We start from the raw sequence: 18,255 nt of genomic DNA on the forward strand, positions 1-18,255 counted from the left end.
ATGTCAATCTTTTTAACATTATTTACTTATTTCTGTATAATCTGAAGATATCGTCATAAAGCCTCTGCGACCGACAAACATTTTTTAAATGACTCGATAAGTCCACCATCAATTCGATCCAGTTTTGACATTTTGAAATATTATTTAATAAAATTTTTATTTTTATTTCAAGAAACGAAAAAAATATCTTTTATTGAACATTTGGAAATCGACGAATAATCTTAATTTAAATGAGAAATGTATTATCATTGTTTTTAACATTAAAAAAAAATTCTGCTTTTGTATGTGTTATCTGCTGATCTTTGTCGAGATCAGTCGAATGATAAAGATTAGTCGATTGATAAAGATCAGTCGAACTGTCGGTTTGGAATGAAAATAAAAGATCTTTTTGACTATTTGTAATCTTTTCCATTTCGAGACTTTCGCACACATATTTAACAATTTATTCGTTTATAACTTATCGCACCTGTGGGGTAATTAGGACTTTCAAGCTTTTTTGAACAAAGCACAAAAAAATTGTTCGACTCATAACTATATCATGCTTTCTGAAATTTCAAAATGATTTTGTTTTTCTTTTCGGCAAATGTCCATCAAGGATGTTATTACAGAAAGTTTTGTGACATTCCATGTATGTCAAAAAGTGAACTCATTTTAATTGTATTTATTGTAAACAAATGGGTGATTATTTTTGAAATCATAACTTTTTTGGGGGTGTTGATTTTTCTTAAATTGTTTTCCTTTGGGAAGAAATTTTCCATTCTAGTGCTTTAATAATCACAACTGTTTCAAAAACAAATGTTTGAGCTAATTTGAAAAAATAGTGGTCTTGAAAATGTGTGTTCACTTTTCAATGTTACTTTATCAGTATTTATAGTTAATTCTAAAACCGAAATTTTTGACAGGAAAAAAGGATTTTATAAACAATCACCAAAATATATAATTTTCAACAATGGATTTTGTCTGCCTGTTTGGATTTAACTTCAATTTTTCTTGTAAAAATTAAAATTATTTTCAAAAAAAAAATGAGCACAACAAAAGATAATGATATTAAGAATTCAAAATAAATGGGACTGAATTCTAGCAATCAGAAAAATTCAATTATTCGTTTCAAATTTTTTCTGCAATTGTTTAATTATAATTATAAAAATATCGAACAATATAAAATATAGAAACATAAAAAAGTCAAGAACAATCTTTGAAAGAACTGTGAGGAACAAAATTCATGAAGCAAAAAATTTCGTCTAAGATTCATTTATGAAAAATAAAAATAATTAAATAACACAAGATTTTAAACAAATATACAGATATCGCACAAAATACAGGACAAGGTTGTTTTCACAATAACTTCAAGAGAAATAATTCTGATAATTTTTTTCAAAATATATCTCATCAATGCAAACTCAATTGACATACAAAACTTTCAAAACAGCTTCATTTGTGCTCAGTAAATAATATTATTGAAATTTCGGAGAAATAGGATTTTGAGTTACCCCGAGCTTTCAATCATTAATTTTCTCTGAGCACAAATGAGGAAGTCATGAAAGTCTTGTATGTCAATTGAGTTTGCATTGATGAGATATATTTTGAAAAAAATCATCAGATATACTCTTTGAGTGGTTATTGTGAAAACAACCTTGTCCGGTACTATTTGCGATGTCATGAATTTTTTGCACAAACTGTATATTCATTTTGTTTTAAGTATTTATTCGATTGCAAAAATTTTTGCTTAGATAAAGTTTTGGTGAATTGTGTATGACACAAACAATTTTTCATTTATTATTACTGAAAAAGAATTATCTGCAATCTCATATCAATATATTTAAAAAAAAATTGATTTTCTATTCGGCTAACTAAAGTTGTTGATATATTCAGTTATATATTTCATTTTCTTAATTGTTTTTTCAAAACACAAATTAAAATGCAAAGCCTTTTAATTCTTAAGAACAATCGTTGAACTTCAACACCCCCTTATTTTGGGAGTGAGCGCCATATAAAGGGCTCAGTCGTTTAATAGATCAATGGAAATTGAAGCTACTAATTTTGGACCTTCGTCTGAACCAAGCAGTATATTCTCTGCGGGCGGACCAACGGGCGGCTTGGATCTATCTCAATCCAACTCCACAAGTAGCTCAACATCCCCCATCTCACAGACTCAATCAACCCAAAGTCACAGCGGGTCACATGTTATTCCGTCAACCAACAAACTTTCAACTTTATCAACGGAACTCTTCGGGGAAGCTGTGGCTGCTCCAGTATTTAATTTTCAGCTTGATCGCGCAGATGTTCAGAAAACCAAGAATGCTTATGAATCTTTATCATTTGTCCCATTCATACCATCGCAAACACATTCCCATTCAAGACCCTCAAATTGGATAAAGGATGTCTTGGATTCGAGCTGCTGGAGAGTGGAGCAATATCTATTTCCCGCTCTGAAGGCTCTAATTTTACTACAGGATGAAGGAGCTTCGCAACGGGATAGACTTGCTGATGCTGTGCTTATGATCATTGCTGCGTTGTAAGAAACAAGACATTCCCGCATTCAGGCCGAATATGGTTTCAGGGCTGCTCGAGTTCTGAAGGATGGCTCAGAAGATCCTCTTATAACCAGCGACAAACTCGAGATCATCAAGCCTATTCTAGAAGCCAAACACATAAATGCGAAACCACAACCAAAAAGAAGAATAACAAGAACAAGATTTTTTCGCGTCGAGGCCCGCAGCAGCGGGCCTCGACCAGGAACATTTTCCAGGAAAGCTTGGGGAAAGAAGCAATAGTGGGTGGAAGAACTCAATTGTTCTCTACGGAGTGGAAGAAGATCGGTGTCACAAATGCTATATCGGAGGGAATATGCCCGGTCTGAAAGGGAAAACAGGCAAAGGACACACTGATGAGAGAATTTCGAATGAACAAGGGCTTTTTCAGAGGACAGAAGGAGGAGTTAGCCTGTTCCGCTTGGATAAAAGAAGGTTTAGCAACAGGTGTCATAGTAAAAATAGACAGGAAGAAAGTGCGTTGCCTGAGCAACATGTTTTTCATCCCAAAAAAAGATGGAAAATACAGACAAATACTAGAATGCTGTCCGTTAAATGCCGCTGTGAAGAACATCCATTTCAAGATGGAAGACCACCGGACAGTGGAAAGATTATAAGAGCACAACGATTTCGCCACTACATTAGATTTATCCCAAGCACACTTCCTCGTCCCAGTTCACGATTCGTTTGTTCCGTTTCTCGCCTTTTCCTTTCACGAAGAAACATTCGCTTTTCGCGGCATGCCATTCGGATCCAAAGATGCTCCACGAATCTTCACGCGACTGATGAGAAAGGTATTACAAAGCATCAGAGAACAATGGGATGTAAAATGCATGGCATACTTGGACGACGTTATCCTTATCCACTAAAACCCTATCTATCTGACAGAAGTGACGGACAAAGTGATAAAATGGTTTGCAGAGCTTGTACTTATGGTCAATGTGGAAAAGAGCAGTGAAACTCCGAGACAAGTCTTCAACTTCTTGGGTTGGACTTGGAGAACAACAAAGATGACAGTTGCACTGGAAAGGAACAGAAGGAAGGCATTAAGCAAGGAGTGCAAGCGGTGGATGACAAAGGCAAAAATTGGAGCGACTGTGAAAACAAGAGATTATGCCTCATTCATCGGTTCAATAAGTGCAGTGCGATTTGTGTGCAAAGACGCAGGGCTTCAAATGAACAGATTATGCGCTCTGCTCAATAGAATTGTCCAAAAAATGGATAGAATGGAGAATTCGCAATGAATTACGGAGTTTTCAAACAAATCTCATACTGGGAATCGCGCTTGAGGAAGGAAGAAAGAAGAGATTTGGAAATTTACTCAGTTCCAGATGCGGTGTTAACAACAGATGCAGCCCCTCGGGCATGTGGAGCCATCTTGGAAGTCAACGGAGCATGTTACCATTTTCATCAGCCTTTCAATCGAAGATTTATTTCGCAAAGTTCAAATTTCAAGGAATCACTGGCAGTTCTCCTTTCTCTCAACCATTTCGAGCCCTATATCAAGAAGTACAAAATGAAGAATCTGATCCTAAGATCAGACAACTCAAGTGTTGTCTTCAACATAAACCGCTGGGCTGCAGGAAGAAACTTAATCGGCATCATAAGAAAGATCAGACGAGCAATTCTCCAGATGGGGATCAAAGTGAAAGCGATTTACCTTCCAGGCATTTTGAACAGTGCAGCAGATTCCTTATCAAGACTAGAAAGATCAGGAGACTACCAGATCACACGGAAGGGAATGGAGGAGGTTCAGAAGCAGTTAAATGTCGAAATAGAGCAGGATGCATTCGCAAGTCAAGGAAACAACAAAGCACAAATTTGGTTTGGACCAGGAAGTCCCTTAGCAGAGGACGGATTGGACGTAAGTTGGAAATACGCAGTGACTCTAGTTCATCCCGCTGTTCCGCTTATCCTTCCGTGTCTGAGGAAGATTTGGAGAGAGAGAGAGCAAGAGCAGTTGTTCTAATTCCAGCCTGGAGAGATCAAATCTGGACGCCTCTGTTGAAAAGAATGATGGCACGCTTCGTGTATTGGAAGAATTCGCAAGTTATTCTTCAACCAGGCATAGGCTTTAAGAGAACAGGAGCATCTCTCCCACCAGGAGGTTACATTGCGGGGAGACAAAATTGGTAATGGAAATCGGGGAGGAATGGTGGAAGCGCGGGCTAAAAAGGTTCAATGTTCCTGATCTCATTATCTTTGAGTCTCGAAATAGTGTCGCTTCCACAACTTGGTCTTCGAACACGTTCGGCTTTGCACATTTCTCACTGGCGTTGGAGGAAGAGGGATATGGAGACTTTCCGAAGGAATTCAGCGATTGGTCCCAGATCTATGCTAATTTTATCATAAAGTTGAGAGATAAAGGTTTACCATATTCATGTATTTGCACAATGAGATCCGCGGTCTCGTTATTCACCAGAATCAGTTACGGAGAAAACTTGGGACAAGTCCCACTGATAGAGACATTATTCCACTCGTTTCATCGATCTCACATTCCAAGGAAACCTTACACATCTATGTGGTCTCCTTCAATAGTATTTGATTATTACAATCGCATGCCTCCAAATGAGGAATTATCGTTCTTCGATCTGACCGTTTAATGCATTATCCTGTTAATTATTCTCACAGCATGTCGCTTCCGTGAGATGGAAAGAATATCCATGAACCAATCCGTTATACAAGAGGACTCCATCCATTTATTCACAAATTTGAAAACATCTCCAACACTCTCATATATAACAGTTCCAATTTTGAAAAGTGCGGACGAAAAGGTATGCCCAGGAAGAGCTATTAAATCACTTTGGGGCAGAGTTATGACAACTTATGAAAATAGAGACACATTTTTACTCAACACGGGACAGCACACTCCGCTTAAGACAGAAGGAATTCGTAAGTTGGCCCGCCTTGGAATGACTCAGATAGGGATTCCAGGTGAATATCGATCTTACACTCTCAAGCATGCAGCTATTTCAGCACTATTGTCCAAGGGAGTACCAGAAGCAATGGTGGCGAGGCATGCGCGTATGTCCCCAAACTCACACACTCCAACTCGTTCATACTTCAAAGCAAATTTAGCTTCAAGGATGGCAGACACCTTGTTATCAACGGACGACAATAGGAAACCTCAAAGCCAGATGTGCTTGCAGGATAGAAATAATTTTGCTCAACCAGCGCAAACTGCATCTTCGAATTTTCCAAAGGCCTTTGAACGAGAGACAATATTCCCCAACAAGGTTGAAGAACCTGGAGAAGAAAACCGTGATAAAAAAGAGATTCTTTTGTGGAAAAAAATCAAGAAGGAGCAGTTGCAATTCTGAATACAATAATTGGGGTCGGAGCTTAATTTGAAAGAAGGAAATCCCAACTATTTTACTCCCAAAATAAGAAGGTGTTGAAGTTAAACGATTGTTCGTAAGAATTAAAAGGCTTTGCATTTTTATTCGCCGAGAACAATCCAGAACTTCAACACCTCTTTTCCCACCACGAGTAAAACTCTTCCCACTCTTTGGAAATGAGATATGGGTAATTCTTTTTGAAAAGTCGCAAATGTTTAAAATACCGGTCTAATTAAAATATTCCTTATTTGATCATTTTCTGCAAATGAATCGTTAATCTCTAACATTTTGCAGTTATGGATATACTTACCTATTTGAAATGAGAATATATGCTTTGTGGAGAAATTTGATGGATTAACAACAACAAATGATCAAATAATAAACTTTGTAATTCAACCAATTAATAAAACATTTGTGACTTTTCAATAAGAATAACCCATATGTTAGGCACAAATTTGTCCAATTCACTCACTTTTGTAATTGTTAATAATATCTATCAACACCACCTTGTGCACTTTGTTTTTGCACACCAATTGTTAATTTTTGATAACGATTATTTTATTCTTTAATTTTTACTTGCCATTCACCGCTTGCACTTCACTTGAACGACTGAGCCCTTTATATGGCGCTCATTCCCAAAATAAACAGGTGTTGAAGTTCTTGATTGTTCTCGGCGAAAAAATCCATATCCCATAAGCAAAATATTTGAAAAAATGGCTTTTTTAGAATCAAGTTTAAGCAAAGAGAAAGCTGTAAAATTGGCTGCAGGGGTTTATAACAATTTCACTTATTAACTGTTGTTTCATTAATATTTATTTTCATGTGGACAATTCGCAATTTTCCTTCATTTTTACATTTCTATCAAAAATTGCTTATTTACACACTGTTTGAATTTGAATGCAACAGAACAAAAAAATGAATGAAGAGAAAAGCAAATGTTGGCAATGATTGCGCTTCTCACATTGATTTCCATTTTTTCTTTTTTCAACAGCTATTGACAGATTGGAGGAATTGACAAACAAATTGACGTTTGCACGCTTTTCAAATTGAAATTGCTTTTATTTTTTAGCAGCGGAAAAAAATTGACTAAACACCAGAATTTACTCGAAAGTTCAAATGAAATTCAAGACATCATTGTGAAATACAAAGGGAAAATGGATGTGGTTCCTGCAAGCATTTTGCACTCGTTGATAAATGCATGCAGCAAAGTTTTCAATTTCACAAATAAGGAGGAAGAGACGAGAGTTTTTGCATCGATTTTGGAGATTATTTTAAATCCAGAATCATATTCTGACAGCTTTTGTGCTTTAAAGCAAAAAAAAGTCTCGACTAATGCCAGAGAACGATATGAATTCCATTACTGGATAAATACAAGAAGGACTGTTGGAGTTTCATATTATTCAACATCGCCTCTTCTCCACGACATTATAAATGATGGAAAGGCTATTCCTGCAATTGTCAAACAAATCCAAGCATCTGAAAACGATGAAACTTTGAGTGTTTTTGGGAAAATACTATTTCACTTTGCCAGATTGGCAGAAAAGGGAGAGTTCAAATTGATGGCTGAGCAGGGATATTTTGATGGTGTCAAAAGCCTTTTAGTTCAATGTGATTCGATTGATTGCCTGCATTTCACTCTTTGCGCAATATTGCACTGCATGACAAAGCTGAAGCATTTGACAATGAAGCTTAGCAACGATGTTTCGAGGGAACTGAGAGGTCTCGACTTTCTGCATGCTGTTCTTGAAATTGCGTTGGGTTTGCGAAAAAGAAGTCAGTTTCAAGGGAAAAGTTTAAAAGAAAGTCAAGACTTCTTCAATTTTTACAGAACGCACAACGAGGAAGAATTTGTTTCAAAATACTTTTCAAATGACGACGGAAGTGAAATAGCTCGAAGAAAGAAGACAAGGGAAGCACAATCAAAGAAGAAGACAGCAACTCAAACAAAGAAAAACAGCAAAAAAATAACAGACTCAAAACGAAAACAGAAGAATCAAAAAATCGAGACGCCAAAAGGAGAAGAAGATTTGATAATTATTGAAGATGATAAATCGGGTGAATCATTTCTTTCCTCTTCTTCTTCGTCAACAGCCACAGAACAGCATTATGGAGACAGCAGCAATGAGAAACACGTTCGCCTCCCTCTGAATATTCGGCTTGAAGCAGCTCGAATTATTTTCTCTTTTGACTATGGTGGATATTCGACACTTGTTCCGAAGAGAATGCTGATGTTGCTGTCAGAAGGGTTGGAGCTGCCAGATGGAGCTGAAGAGGAGTATCTGTCTCAGAAAACAAAAGAATTAAAAGAAAAAGAAATTGCAGAGAGGGAAGAAAAAAAGAAGAAAGAAGAACTAGAAAAGGAAGCAGCAAAGAAGAAAAGGAAAAGAAAGTCTGAAATTTTATCAAATAAAATAAATGAAAAAATAGAAGATGGAAAAGTGAAAGCAGGAGACGAAGATCAAGACTGTTCCCATGCTGATGCAATTGCAAATATTGAAAGCTGTGATGTTTGCAAGAGGAGCATCCCTTTGACAGCATGTGACACAACAGAAAGCATGAAGCAAGTTCAGGAAACTCTTTTGTTACTGGCTAGTTTCTTAAAAATGTATTGTATGTTTTGGGGAAAAGACAAGTGAAATTTTTTTATTTTTATTTAATGCTGTTCTTTTTTATTTGTGTTCATCCAGCTCTGCTTCTGTGTGTGATTTTTATGTTTTTTTGTTGAAAATATTCGTTTTGCCTTTTTCTTCTTATCTTCACAGTTATTCAATGTTCCTGCAGCTATAAACAAGAAATTCCAGAACATATATTAACAACGCTATTTAATCGACTGAATCGTCTTAAGAAGTGTGGCTGATGACTTCGGAAAGAAGAGAAATAAGTTTTTGTTTTTGTGATTTATTTTTTATTTGAATTTTCATTTTTTGGATAATAACACATTTTTTTCACAATTCTTTTTTTTCTTAAAGTTTTCCATTGAATCGGTTTAACACTTTAGCTTGCAGCTGCATTGAACAACTTTTTCAGTTGCTTCCGAATTTCATGCTTATTCGTTGTTTGTCTTCTGTTGAAGAGCAGATTGTGTCTGACCTCCACTTGATCGAGAAGGAGATGGCAGAAGCCAAGTTGAATGATTCATTGCTTGCGCAATCGTCAACAGAATTGCAGATCAATTCAGAAGACGACGAGTTGGGTTTTAATAAAAAATTAATGTCATTTCCAAACGATCTTGGGATTACTGCTTTTGAACCTTCCCTTGAGAATTGCCAGACAGCAAGTGATTACGAAATGGCATTTGAACGTTATTTTGATGCTCTTTCAATAAGGGTTGCTGCATCTACCCAATACATATCTAATATCAATTATAGGTTTGGCTTTGACATGTTCATGCAACGTAACAATGATGCAATCAGTCAGCGTTCTCTGCAACTTCATTATTCATTGACAGCTTATCGCCTCAACCACAACATAAGATGTATTTTGTTTGCAATTAGTTCAAACAAGAGCTGTGCAGATGAAATTATCCTCCGTCCATTTTTCGGGTTTCTTGTATCCAAACTCTCATCCCGCTTTCCAGTGTGCGCTGCTGATTCAGTTGGCTATTCAGAGAACAAGCATTTCTATCCGTCGTCTTTGGAGTCTGTGCCAATAATGATATGCGAAGCTGTGGCTATTGTTCTTGTGAACACTGTGAAAGAGCTGCCATATGCGTTTGAGACTGGCTATGTGACAAGGTTTCTGGAGTGGATGGCAGACTTGTCGCCTTGCTCTCCGCAGCTGCTCATATGTGGAATTGTTCAGATTCGCGAAGCTGCCATCATCTTCTCTCTGCCATCGCGTAAGATTCGACTTGAGTTGGTGGGACCTACCAACGAAGAAATAAGACAGATGAAAAATAAAACAACACAAGAAAAGTACATGTTCAGGAACAGTTTCTCTCGAAACTGGGATGGAATCTCCAATTTGGAGGTTGAAAAGTGCATTCCACGTTCAATAACTTCAGGAGGGGAACTAAACGAAGGAACAGAATTCGAACTGTTGGATTTCACAGAAGATGAAGAGGAAGTGCAAAAGCAAGATGACACAGGAACGCTGCTCTATTGCAGACTCGAAGATTTGTTGGAAGAGACAGGAATACGAGATCTTGTGGAAACATTTCCTCAAGGTAGATATCTCGAGCCTTTCTGGGTGATGAAAGGAACAATTCCAACAAAGCCAAAAGACGAATTTGAAAGAAAGTTCCACAATTTCTATTATGAAGTGTTGCAAAGAGGCCCAAATCTTCGAATGCGATGATCATGATCATTCAAAGGATTTCATGATTGTTTTGCAAAATATTTTATTTTGTTGAAGAAATGTTTTATCGAATGAACAGCACGTTTTCATGAAGCATTTTTGTTTTCAATGAAAAATTTAATTTAAGTTTATTTTATTTTCATCATCAAAGCGTTAATTGAGAGTTCTTTTTATTTTTTTCTTTTTGAAAGTTTATTTGATATGTTTTTGACTTTTGTTTGTCTTCATTTTATGATTTTTTGCGTTACTCATGTCCTTACAAGTTGATTATTTTAAACATTTGTGCTTCTTGCTTTGTTTTATGATATACATTCTGTTTTACAAATTTATCAATGTAAATGAAAACTCTTCTTTCAATTGCTATTTGATTTCATAACTTCACATCAAAAGAAATTATTATTTTTTTAAAGAACAAATTTCATTTTCTATTTTTCAATATTGTTAATTTGAAATGAAAGTAAAAATAAAATAGAATAAAATAAAATAAAAAATTAAATAACAAAAAACCAACAAAAAACTGAGAATTCACTGCAATCGATCTCACATTGCATTCAACTCCTCGTCGATCCACCCTGAAATGAAGCTCTGGATCATATTCTCAATGACATCTTCGCAAACAGTCCTGAAGTTGTATCCATTTGGCTGCGACAGAAGTGTCCTGGTTGCTCCTCCTCTCTCCTGCACTTTCGCCCTTTCGACTTCTCCTTCTCTTTCTGCTCTGCTCGCAAACACCTGCGGAGACTCTGGCAGCGCCGGCGGCTTTGCAAAGGCAAACTCGCTCACTTTCATCGGCTTCAGCGGCAGCGCATGCGAAGAAGACAGCGCAGCAAACTGGCAGGGCTTCTTGAAGGAGAGGCATTCGTGTGCCTGCTGAAGGAAGGGATATGTTCCTGTCAGCTCTTTCATCATCTCCTCCAGAAGCTCCTCTGACGCTGCCCGGAACAGACTCAGTTGCTCTGCGGGGCCTTCTTTCAGACGGGTCAGGAAAGGAAGCTGAGACAGTTGTGATGTGCGTGTGTTGTTTGAAGTGATGGCTGTGGAAGAAGAAGAAGAATTTGAAGAAGAAGAAGATGATGATGAAGCAGAAACAGTTGAAATAGCTCCATTTCTGTTTGCACTGAGCGGAGGCTGAAACAGAAATATACGCAAAAGAGAAGAAGCCCCGTGCAGCTCAGAAAAACGGATAGCTGAGCTGCTTTTGAATGACACTCTCAAAAATATCTTCTGATCTGGTTCTCTGAAACTGTCATCCCATTCTCTGTCTTCCTCTCCCTCACCCAGCATCCCCCTCATCCCTCCATCCAAATCATCTCCATCCAAATCCTGCAGCCCATCCAACCCACCAAACTTCTCCTTCTTCGAAGACATCCGCCCTTCATGTCCTCTTCCTCCTTCATTTGGCTCTTGCATCCCCAAAGGTGGCAAACGAACTGCGCTTCCTTGCTTGTTCATTGCTCCAGTTGGAATAAGCCCTTGAATTCCCTGAATTCCCTGTGATTGCATAGACCCCTGTTGTACTATTCCCTGCTGAGAATACAATGGAACAGAAACTGAACCAGAACCAGAAGAAGAGCCAGAAGACGGATTCAACAAGGGAGGAAGAGACACATTCACTCCGCTCACTTCATCTGCATCAGTCATCCTCCTTCCTCCAGCACTGCTGCTTCGCGACTCTCTCAGCGGACCCAAGTTCCCTTTGTTCTTTCTTGTTGTTCCTTTCATAGCAGACGTAGTTGGGGTGAGGTTGTACATCCCAAACGCCTCTCTTTCTCTCTCATATTGTTCTTCTCTTTCCTTCTCCTTCTGCAAAATCCTGATCTTCTGCTCCTCTTTTGCCTGCGCTGCTATTTCCAGTGCCTGCTTCGTGGTTTCATTGAGTGGAATGCCACTGGCCAATGTTCGTGACTGCAGTGTTGACGCAGCAGCTGCCGAAAGTGGATCAACAGGCTGCCTCGCCAGCGCCAACAGAAACTGGTTCTCTTCGTTTCTCGCTTTTTCCAGGACAGGGCGGAACTGCTCAAGCCGAGTGGCTATTTGAATGCCTCGGGATTTCGTCATGCGCTCAATGACACTCACTCTCGGTGGCTGCTTGCGAATGCTTGGTTGATGCGGGGCAATTGCCAGTGAGGAGGAAGAAGAAGATTGAGAAGGCACAGGATAAGAAGAAGAAGGAAGCCCTTTGATTTTTCCCAGTTGAGAATGCTGCGTGGAGAGTGAGGCGACGGTGGAGTGATCATCAATGCTGCCTGAGTTAAAGTTGGATGCAACAACAGAAGATGAAGAAGAAGTACCATTCACAGAAGATGAACGACGGGCTGAAGGGAAACGATGATAAGAAAAGATTTGATTAACTTCTGAACTTGCACCAACACCATTAATGGAAGAAGAAGACGATGAAGAATTCTGATTCGCAATTGAAGAATTCGAGATGGAGGAAGTGAAGATTGCTTTTCTAATGTTGCACTGAAGTGAAGTATCAACAACCTGAGCAGCTATCGGTGCATGCAGCTCCACAACACACACGCATCTCTCTCCTTCTGCAATCTCTCCTCTGATCGGCCGAATCGTCACAACCTGCGACTTGATCAGCGGATGGCTCTCTTCCCAGTCAAACAGGATGCCTCTCTTCTCTCCTTTCTCATACGCTCTCTTTTGCAGTGCAGGGTGCCTCCTCACACGCGGACACACCAGACACACCAGCCTCCGCTCGATGCTCCCACCCGCCACGCTCCCAAAGCCAACTCGCTCATGTGACAACAAGCACAGTTGGCCAGGCAGCGGAGAAAGAGGAGCTGGAATTGTTGTCTTTTTCTCATCCACAAGTGGCTCTGCTCCTTCCTTCGCGATGAAACCGTCTCCCGCCAGCAGCGCTTGCAGAACTGTTTCCATGTGAGTTATTCCTTCTGTTCCATCACTTCCTCCTCCGGCTGCTCCTTGTGCTCCTCCTTGTGCTCCACCAACACCCATCCCTATTCCATTGTTGGATGATGGTGAATGATTCGTTCCATTCACATTCCCATCTCCTCCCCCTGCTCCTCCTCCAACATTTGCATTCATCACACTCATCGAACTGTACCTGCTTCCCAGCTTGATCGGAATCCTAACCAAATATCCCCTCTGCATCAGTGGACGGAAGCGCCAGTATATCGTCTGCTTTCCATACGCTGGCACAATCCCCCTCGTGACAGGGCACTCAAACAGAGGGAAATCAGACGCGGAAGCATTCAGCCGCTCCACATCAGTCAGGTCGAGTCTGTAGTCGATGCTCGTCCCACCTTCGTTCCGCAGCACGATCGACTGCATTGGTGCATCCACCTCGCCGATGGGCACCTGCTCCAGAAAGTGCATCGCCGTCGTCTCTGCGCCTCGTCCACTCTCAAACACAACATGCGCATCAGTTGGACTCAGCGTCTGGCACGCGATCTCCAAAACGACTTGCTTCCCGCCACCCAGCAGCTGCCAGATGAACGATGCCTGGTGCATTCCCTCGCTGTGGTGGTTGCACGAAAATCTCACTACACATTCTTCTCCTGTCTCAAGATGTCCCTCACGCGGCTCAATCGAAATAGCACTCATTCCAACTCCGTTGGCTCCTCCTTGTTTTCCACCACTTCCGTCTCCTCCATTATCATCATCATTTCCTCCTCCTTCTCCTCCACTTGCTCCTCCACCTCCATTTCCACCCAGACCCATCCCTCCCATCTGATGCATCATCCCCTTCCTCAGATCTCTCTCTTCCACCCAATGCTCAGCCCTCACATCAAAGTCTGATGGATCGCGTATTCGCCAATCAAGTGGAAGTTTCCCATTGTTCTGCACGCACACAAACACCTCTGTGTCCTTGCTTCCCAGCGGAGCAGCACCCAAATAGAACGGCAAGTGCAGCAGATTCTGCAGCAAGCGCATGCCAGCCTCTGTGTAGAGTAATCCATCGTAGCGGTTGAATGTCTCATCTGCAGGTGTGAGCTCGTGGGCAAACGCGTGGTTCAACTGGTTCAATGACAGCTCTTTCCACAGAATCGCCTTCTCTGTGTTGTGGCGGTGAACATCCACAACCGCTGCAGAGGGAAGGATCCCCAGGCCAGTCACCACACACAATGCAGTTGCGTTGCTTTTCGACTGCATTCGTCTCATTTCGCTGGTTTCTTGCTCTTCTTCTCGACTCTGCGACATCATTGAGGATGTTGGAGAAGAACGCACTGACTGCAATGGTCCGTACATATCTCCATCAGAAGTGAATTTCTCTGAACATCCACCTCTTTTCTCTTTGTCTGTTTCAATCACGCACACAACACGGCATGTGTACAATGTGCGAAGAACAGGTCTGAAAAACACTTTGATTCTTTCGTGCGATCTGGCTGAAATGACTCCGCTTTGTGGCTGGACAGACAGAACAGGCAAAACGGCAGAAGGAGGAGAAGAAGAAGAAGGGGCTGATGCAGAAGACTGCTGGTTTGCTCCTTGTTGAGTGAGTGGAGAAGAAGAAGATGAAGATTGCAAGGAAGATGAGGAAGAGGAAGAAGATGATGATGAGCCATCATTCATTCTTCCCTGGTTTCCATGCTCATCTTCGGCTTCGGCCTCCCACATCACCTCCAGCCTGAACGAAATATCAGCATCTGACTCGTTCAGCACTGAAATTGTTTGTTCTTTTGTGGAGTTCGTCATCTGGATACCAAAATCAATGGAATCTGGGTCAAATCTAATCGATCCTTGAATGCCTTCTCCAACCACATCCACATACCCAACTGTCTTTTCTGTGTTCTCTTGCTCCCACACAACTTCTTCCCCGTTGCTTCCGTTGATCGACTTTGAAGCAACTATCGATGTTGATGGTGCTAATCCATTTCCTTGTTCTCTCTCTCTCCTTCCTCTTTCCCTTTCACCTCCTCCTGCCATCTCCACATCCGCTGCCTCCATCCACAGCCGAAATGACTTCTCTCCCATCTCCTGAGGTTGGAACTGCAGCATCACTTCGCCTTCCTCATTCCCTTTCAGCACAAGATGTGAAGGGCAAACTCTCAAACCTTCATTGGCCTTTTGTTCATACATGCTATCAGGCGAAATATCTCGTGAATACATTCCATTTGAACTTCTTTGTTCTCTTCCTTCTCTTCCTTCTTCTCCTCCAAACTCTGTTGCCTTCAGTGACAGCACAATTGGCAGTCGTGATGGGTTCCTCAGTGCCACAATCCTGTTGCTCGTTGAACCAACGCACGTTGATCTCAGCACAATGCATTGTGGCTGTGAAATGCCAAATTTCGTGTTGTTCAGTCCAGGATTCAAGATAGAGATACCTGGATGGTGGATGGAGGCGTTGATGGGGAGGTTGTATTGCTTGCCGTTCATTCCAGAAACAGAAGAAGATGGTGATGAAGAAGAAAATATACCGCTTTTATTGACTGCACCGTTCGTATTCACTCGCAGAATGAAGTTCTCTTCTTGTCTTGGTTTATGTTGTGACCAAGTTAGAAGAGAGGTTAAGTGAGAGTTTTTTACAGGAGCTAAAGGAGAGGGAGAAGAAGAAGATGATGATGATGATGAATTTGACTGCCTTTCAGCAGGAATGAATCCAACGCACAGAAAACAGAATGAATGTGGCTGGACACATCCAGCATTTGGCCACACAATACACCTTCCATTCGACTTATCCGATGAAATCAAAGAAGATGGAGAAGAAGAATTTCCATTCTTTTTCCCTGATTGTTGTTGCTGCTGCTGCTGTTGGTTCGTTTGTTTTGCGGGGACAGCTTCTGTGTCGAAGAGAAGAGGGGTGTCGCCGAGGTTGGCGAAGACAGCTGTGTGGAAGGCAGCTTGGCCATCTCGAGTGGGAGCAAGAACAAGAAGAGAGGAGTTGGACGATGAGGATGAAGAAGAGGAGGATAATGTTAATTGAGAAGAAGAAGAGGAAGAAGAAGACGTTGTTGTTGATGATGAAACCATCGAATTCAACATTGTTGTCAACTGAGCTTTTGGAATAAATTCTTCACTGGGGCTGTTGAAATAACGTCCCAAACAGCGAACAGACACACACCAAGGTGGAATAAGCATCTTTCCCTTTGAAACAGACTGGGATCGCATGTATTTTGGAGCACACATACACTCAATCAAGGAAGAAAAATAGTTGGCAAGAAGATTTAATTTGGATTTTGCTGAAGAAGAAGAAGAAGAAGATTGACTATTAGCAGAAGCAGAAGCCGCTGCTGCCAACGCATCGACAGAAAACGAAACCGTGCATGTCTCTGACGAGTGTGGGGGTATGTCCATCTGCGCCGGGGTTACGGTGAAAGGCAGTGTGACGTTGTTCATCGCAGCTTTGCCGCCTCCGCCGCCCATCATCAGCGACGCCTGGATGCCCACCCGCTTCACACAGCGCGGGTGCCAGTAGCACGTGACGGTGTGGTGTGTGCTGTTGACAATGCGCACTTCTTTCGCCTGGGGAAGCGTGAAATCCTTCGCATTGTCAAAGAGCAGGAGAGAGGGAGTCACAAAGACTGCAGAGCCTGATGAGATCAGCTGTTCTGCTGAGCTTTCTCCCTCTCTATTATCACCATTCTTCCCTCCTTCTCCTCCAATTTCTCCAATTCCTATGCTTCCTCGCACACTGTGTGCGCTGACCAGCTGCTCCCAGCCAAACACATCGCGCACTTCGCCCAGCCGGATCTGATGCTCTTCTTTCAGTCGCTCTTCCATCTCTGCCTCAATCGCCTCTTCCTCACTCAGCTCTTCGCCTTCGCGCCTGCCTCGCTCGTCTCCTTTTCCTGCCTGGGCATAATAGTCGCTGCCTTGTTCCATTCCGTTTTCTCCTTCTCCTTCTTCTCCTTCCTCCTCCATCTCTTTTATCTCATCCAAATCCTCGTATTCTCTAAATCCGTTCACTTCCTTCAGGGTTAGCTTCGTCCTTGCCTTTTGCTCTTTCTCTTCGTACTCCTTTTCCAGCAACTCCAGCGCCTTCGCTTCTTCCGCTCTCCTCAGGCCTTCGCTCCCGCTGCTCTGGCCAACACCTCTCCCAACCTCCATCCACAGCCGCTGCCTCGCTTTCTCCACACGCACGACGTCTTCCTTTGACAACTCCGCCACTCTCACACGGTCGCTCTGCCCGCTTCCCCACACGCTGATCCAAAATGGCGTGCTTTCCCCAACAACCACAAAGAACCTCCGAAAGTGGACCATGGCTGTTGTGGGGGTAAATGAAATGTTAATAACTTTGAAATTGTGAGGTGCAGATTTGGCAGGAAGGATGCCTCGCGTCTCAGAGATGTCAAAAAATCCTTCTTCATCGCAACATATTTCAAAAGACGCAGGAGATTCTGATAGATTGGTTAAGGATATGCTCTCTGTCTTTGTTTCTCCAAGTTCAACTCCCCCAAAATTTACATAACGACGAGATGCAACAACTTTCGGCCCTCTTGTTTTTGTTGTGCAAATCATTTCCACTGTATTTCCACCAGGCGTCCAAATACGAAATATATCACGTGCATCAATACCGTTAGTTGTTGCATTCAATTTTACTTGGATAATTAAACTTTCATTTGGCTCGAGACGTCCTTGATTTGGTGAAAATGAGAAAAGAGGAATTGTACGATCTTCATCAAGTGGTACGATTTTAAATGAGGTGAACACTGCAGAGCAATTAGTGATAACAAAGGATTGAGAAGGAGCAGAACCAACAATTGTCTAAAATATGAATAAAAATTGAAAATACATTAACCAAAAATTCAAAATTTAAAAAAAAAAATACCTCTCCAAAATCTAAATAATTTACAGAGCATCTAATGTAAGGATATTTTCCATATCCTCTGAAAGATATTGTTGATTCTTTATTTCCAACTAATAATAATGCAGAGCATTCCAGAACTGTTGCTTCAGTTGGTGTAAATGTTGCTTTACATATTTTACTCTTACCTGCCGGCACAATACCACTTGAAGGTTCAATAGTTAAGCATTCTATTTCTAAAGGAATGCTAAATGAATATGAATTATCTGCTTTTGATGTATTAGAAATTTCAAAAGCGACCACAGAAGGTTCTCCAACGGGAGAATATCCAAAGTTTATTACGCTGGGAAAATTCATATGGACAATGCTTTTC

The 18,255-nt window shown here is 41.0% G+C and overlaps 5 protein-coding genes across 5 annotated transcripts; 4 read left to right on the forward strand and 1 right to left on the reverse strand.

Annotated features, from left to right (window-relative positions):
- Window positions 1–2,018: 2,018 nt before the first annotated feature.
- On the forward strand, window positions 2,019–2,519 carry MONOS_9141 (uncharacterized protein; the record flags this gene model as incomplete). The annotated part of the gene is made up of 1 exon (XM_067879609.1): window positions 2,019–2,519. One exon carries the CDS (start codon window positions 2,019–2,021, stop codon window positions 2,517–2,519), a length of 501 nt encoding a protein of 166 aa, XP_067724135.1.
- Window positions 2,520–3,072: 553 nt separating this feature from the next.
- Window positions 3,073–4,500, forward strand: MONOS_9142 (uncharacterized protein; the record flags this gene model as incomplete). Its single annotated transcript, XM_067879610.1, has 3 exons — window positions 3,073–3,325; window positions 3,420–3,682; window positions 3,757–4,500. 3 exons carry the CDS (start codon window positions 3,073–3,075, stop codon window positions 4,498–4,500), a joined length of 1,260 nt encoding a protein of 419 aa, XP_067724136.1.
- A 166-nt stretch (window positions 4,501–4,666) lies between these two features.
- Window positions 4,667–5,851, forward strand: MONOS_9143 (uncharacterized protein; the record flags this gene model as incomplete). Its single annotated transcript, XM_067879611.1, has 2 exons — window positions 4,667–4,898; window positions 5,163–5,851. The coding sequence occupies 2 exons, from the start codon at window positions 4,667–4,669 to the stop codon at window positions 5,849–5,851; spliced, it is 921 nt and encodes a 306-aa protein (XP_067724137.1).
- Window positions 5,852–7,023: 1,172 nt separating this feature from the next.
- On the forward strand, window positions 7,024–10,165 carry MONOS_9144 (uncharacterized protein; the record flags this gene model as incomplete). Its single annotated transcript, XM_067879612.1, has 3 exons — window positions 7,024–8,479; window positions 8,632–8,716; window positions 8,839–10,165. 3 exons carry the CDS (start codon window positions 7,024–7,026, stop codon window positions 10,163–10,165), a joined length of 2,868 nt encoding a protein of 955 aa, XP_067724138.1.
- Window positions 10,166–10,560: 395 nt separating this feature from the next.
- Window positions 10,561–18,239, reverse strand: MONOS_9145 (putative cilia- and flagella-associated protein 65; the record flags this gene model as incomplete). Its single annotated transcript, XM_067879613.1, has 2 exons — window positions 10,561–17,842; window positions 17,907–18,239. 2 exons carry the CDS (start codon window positions 18,237–18,239, stop codon window positions 10,706–10,708), a joined length of 7,470 nt encoding a protein of 2,489 aa, XP_067724139.1. The 3' UTR covers window positions 10,561–10,705.
- Between the last annotated feature and the right edge of the window lie 16 nt (window positions 18,240–18,255).

This window comes from Monocercomonoides exilis (genome assembly GCF_001643675.1).
Source record: "Monocercomonoides exilis strain PA203 chromosome Unknown scaffold34-1095894, whole genome shotgun sequence".
Taxonomy (NCBI): Eukaryota; Preaxostyla; order Oxymonadida; family Polymastigidae; genus Monocercomonoides; species Monocercomonoides exilis.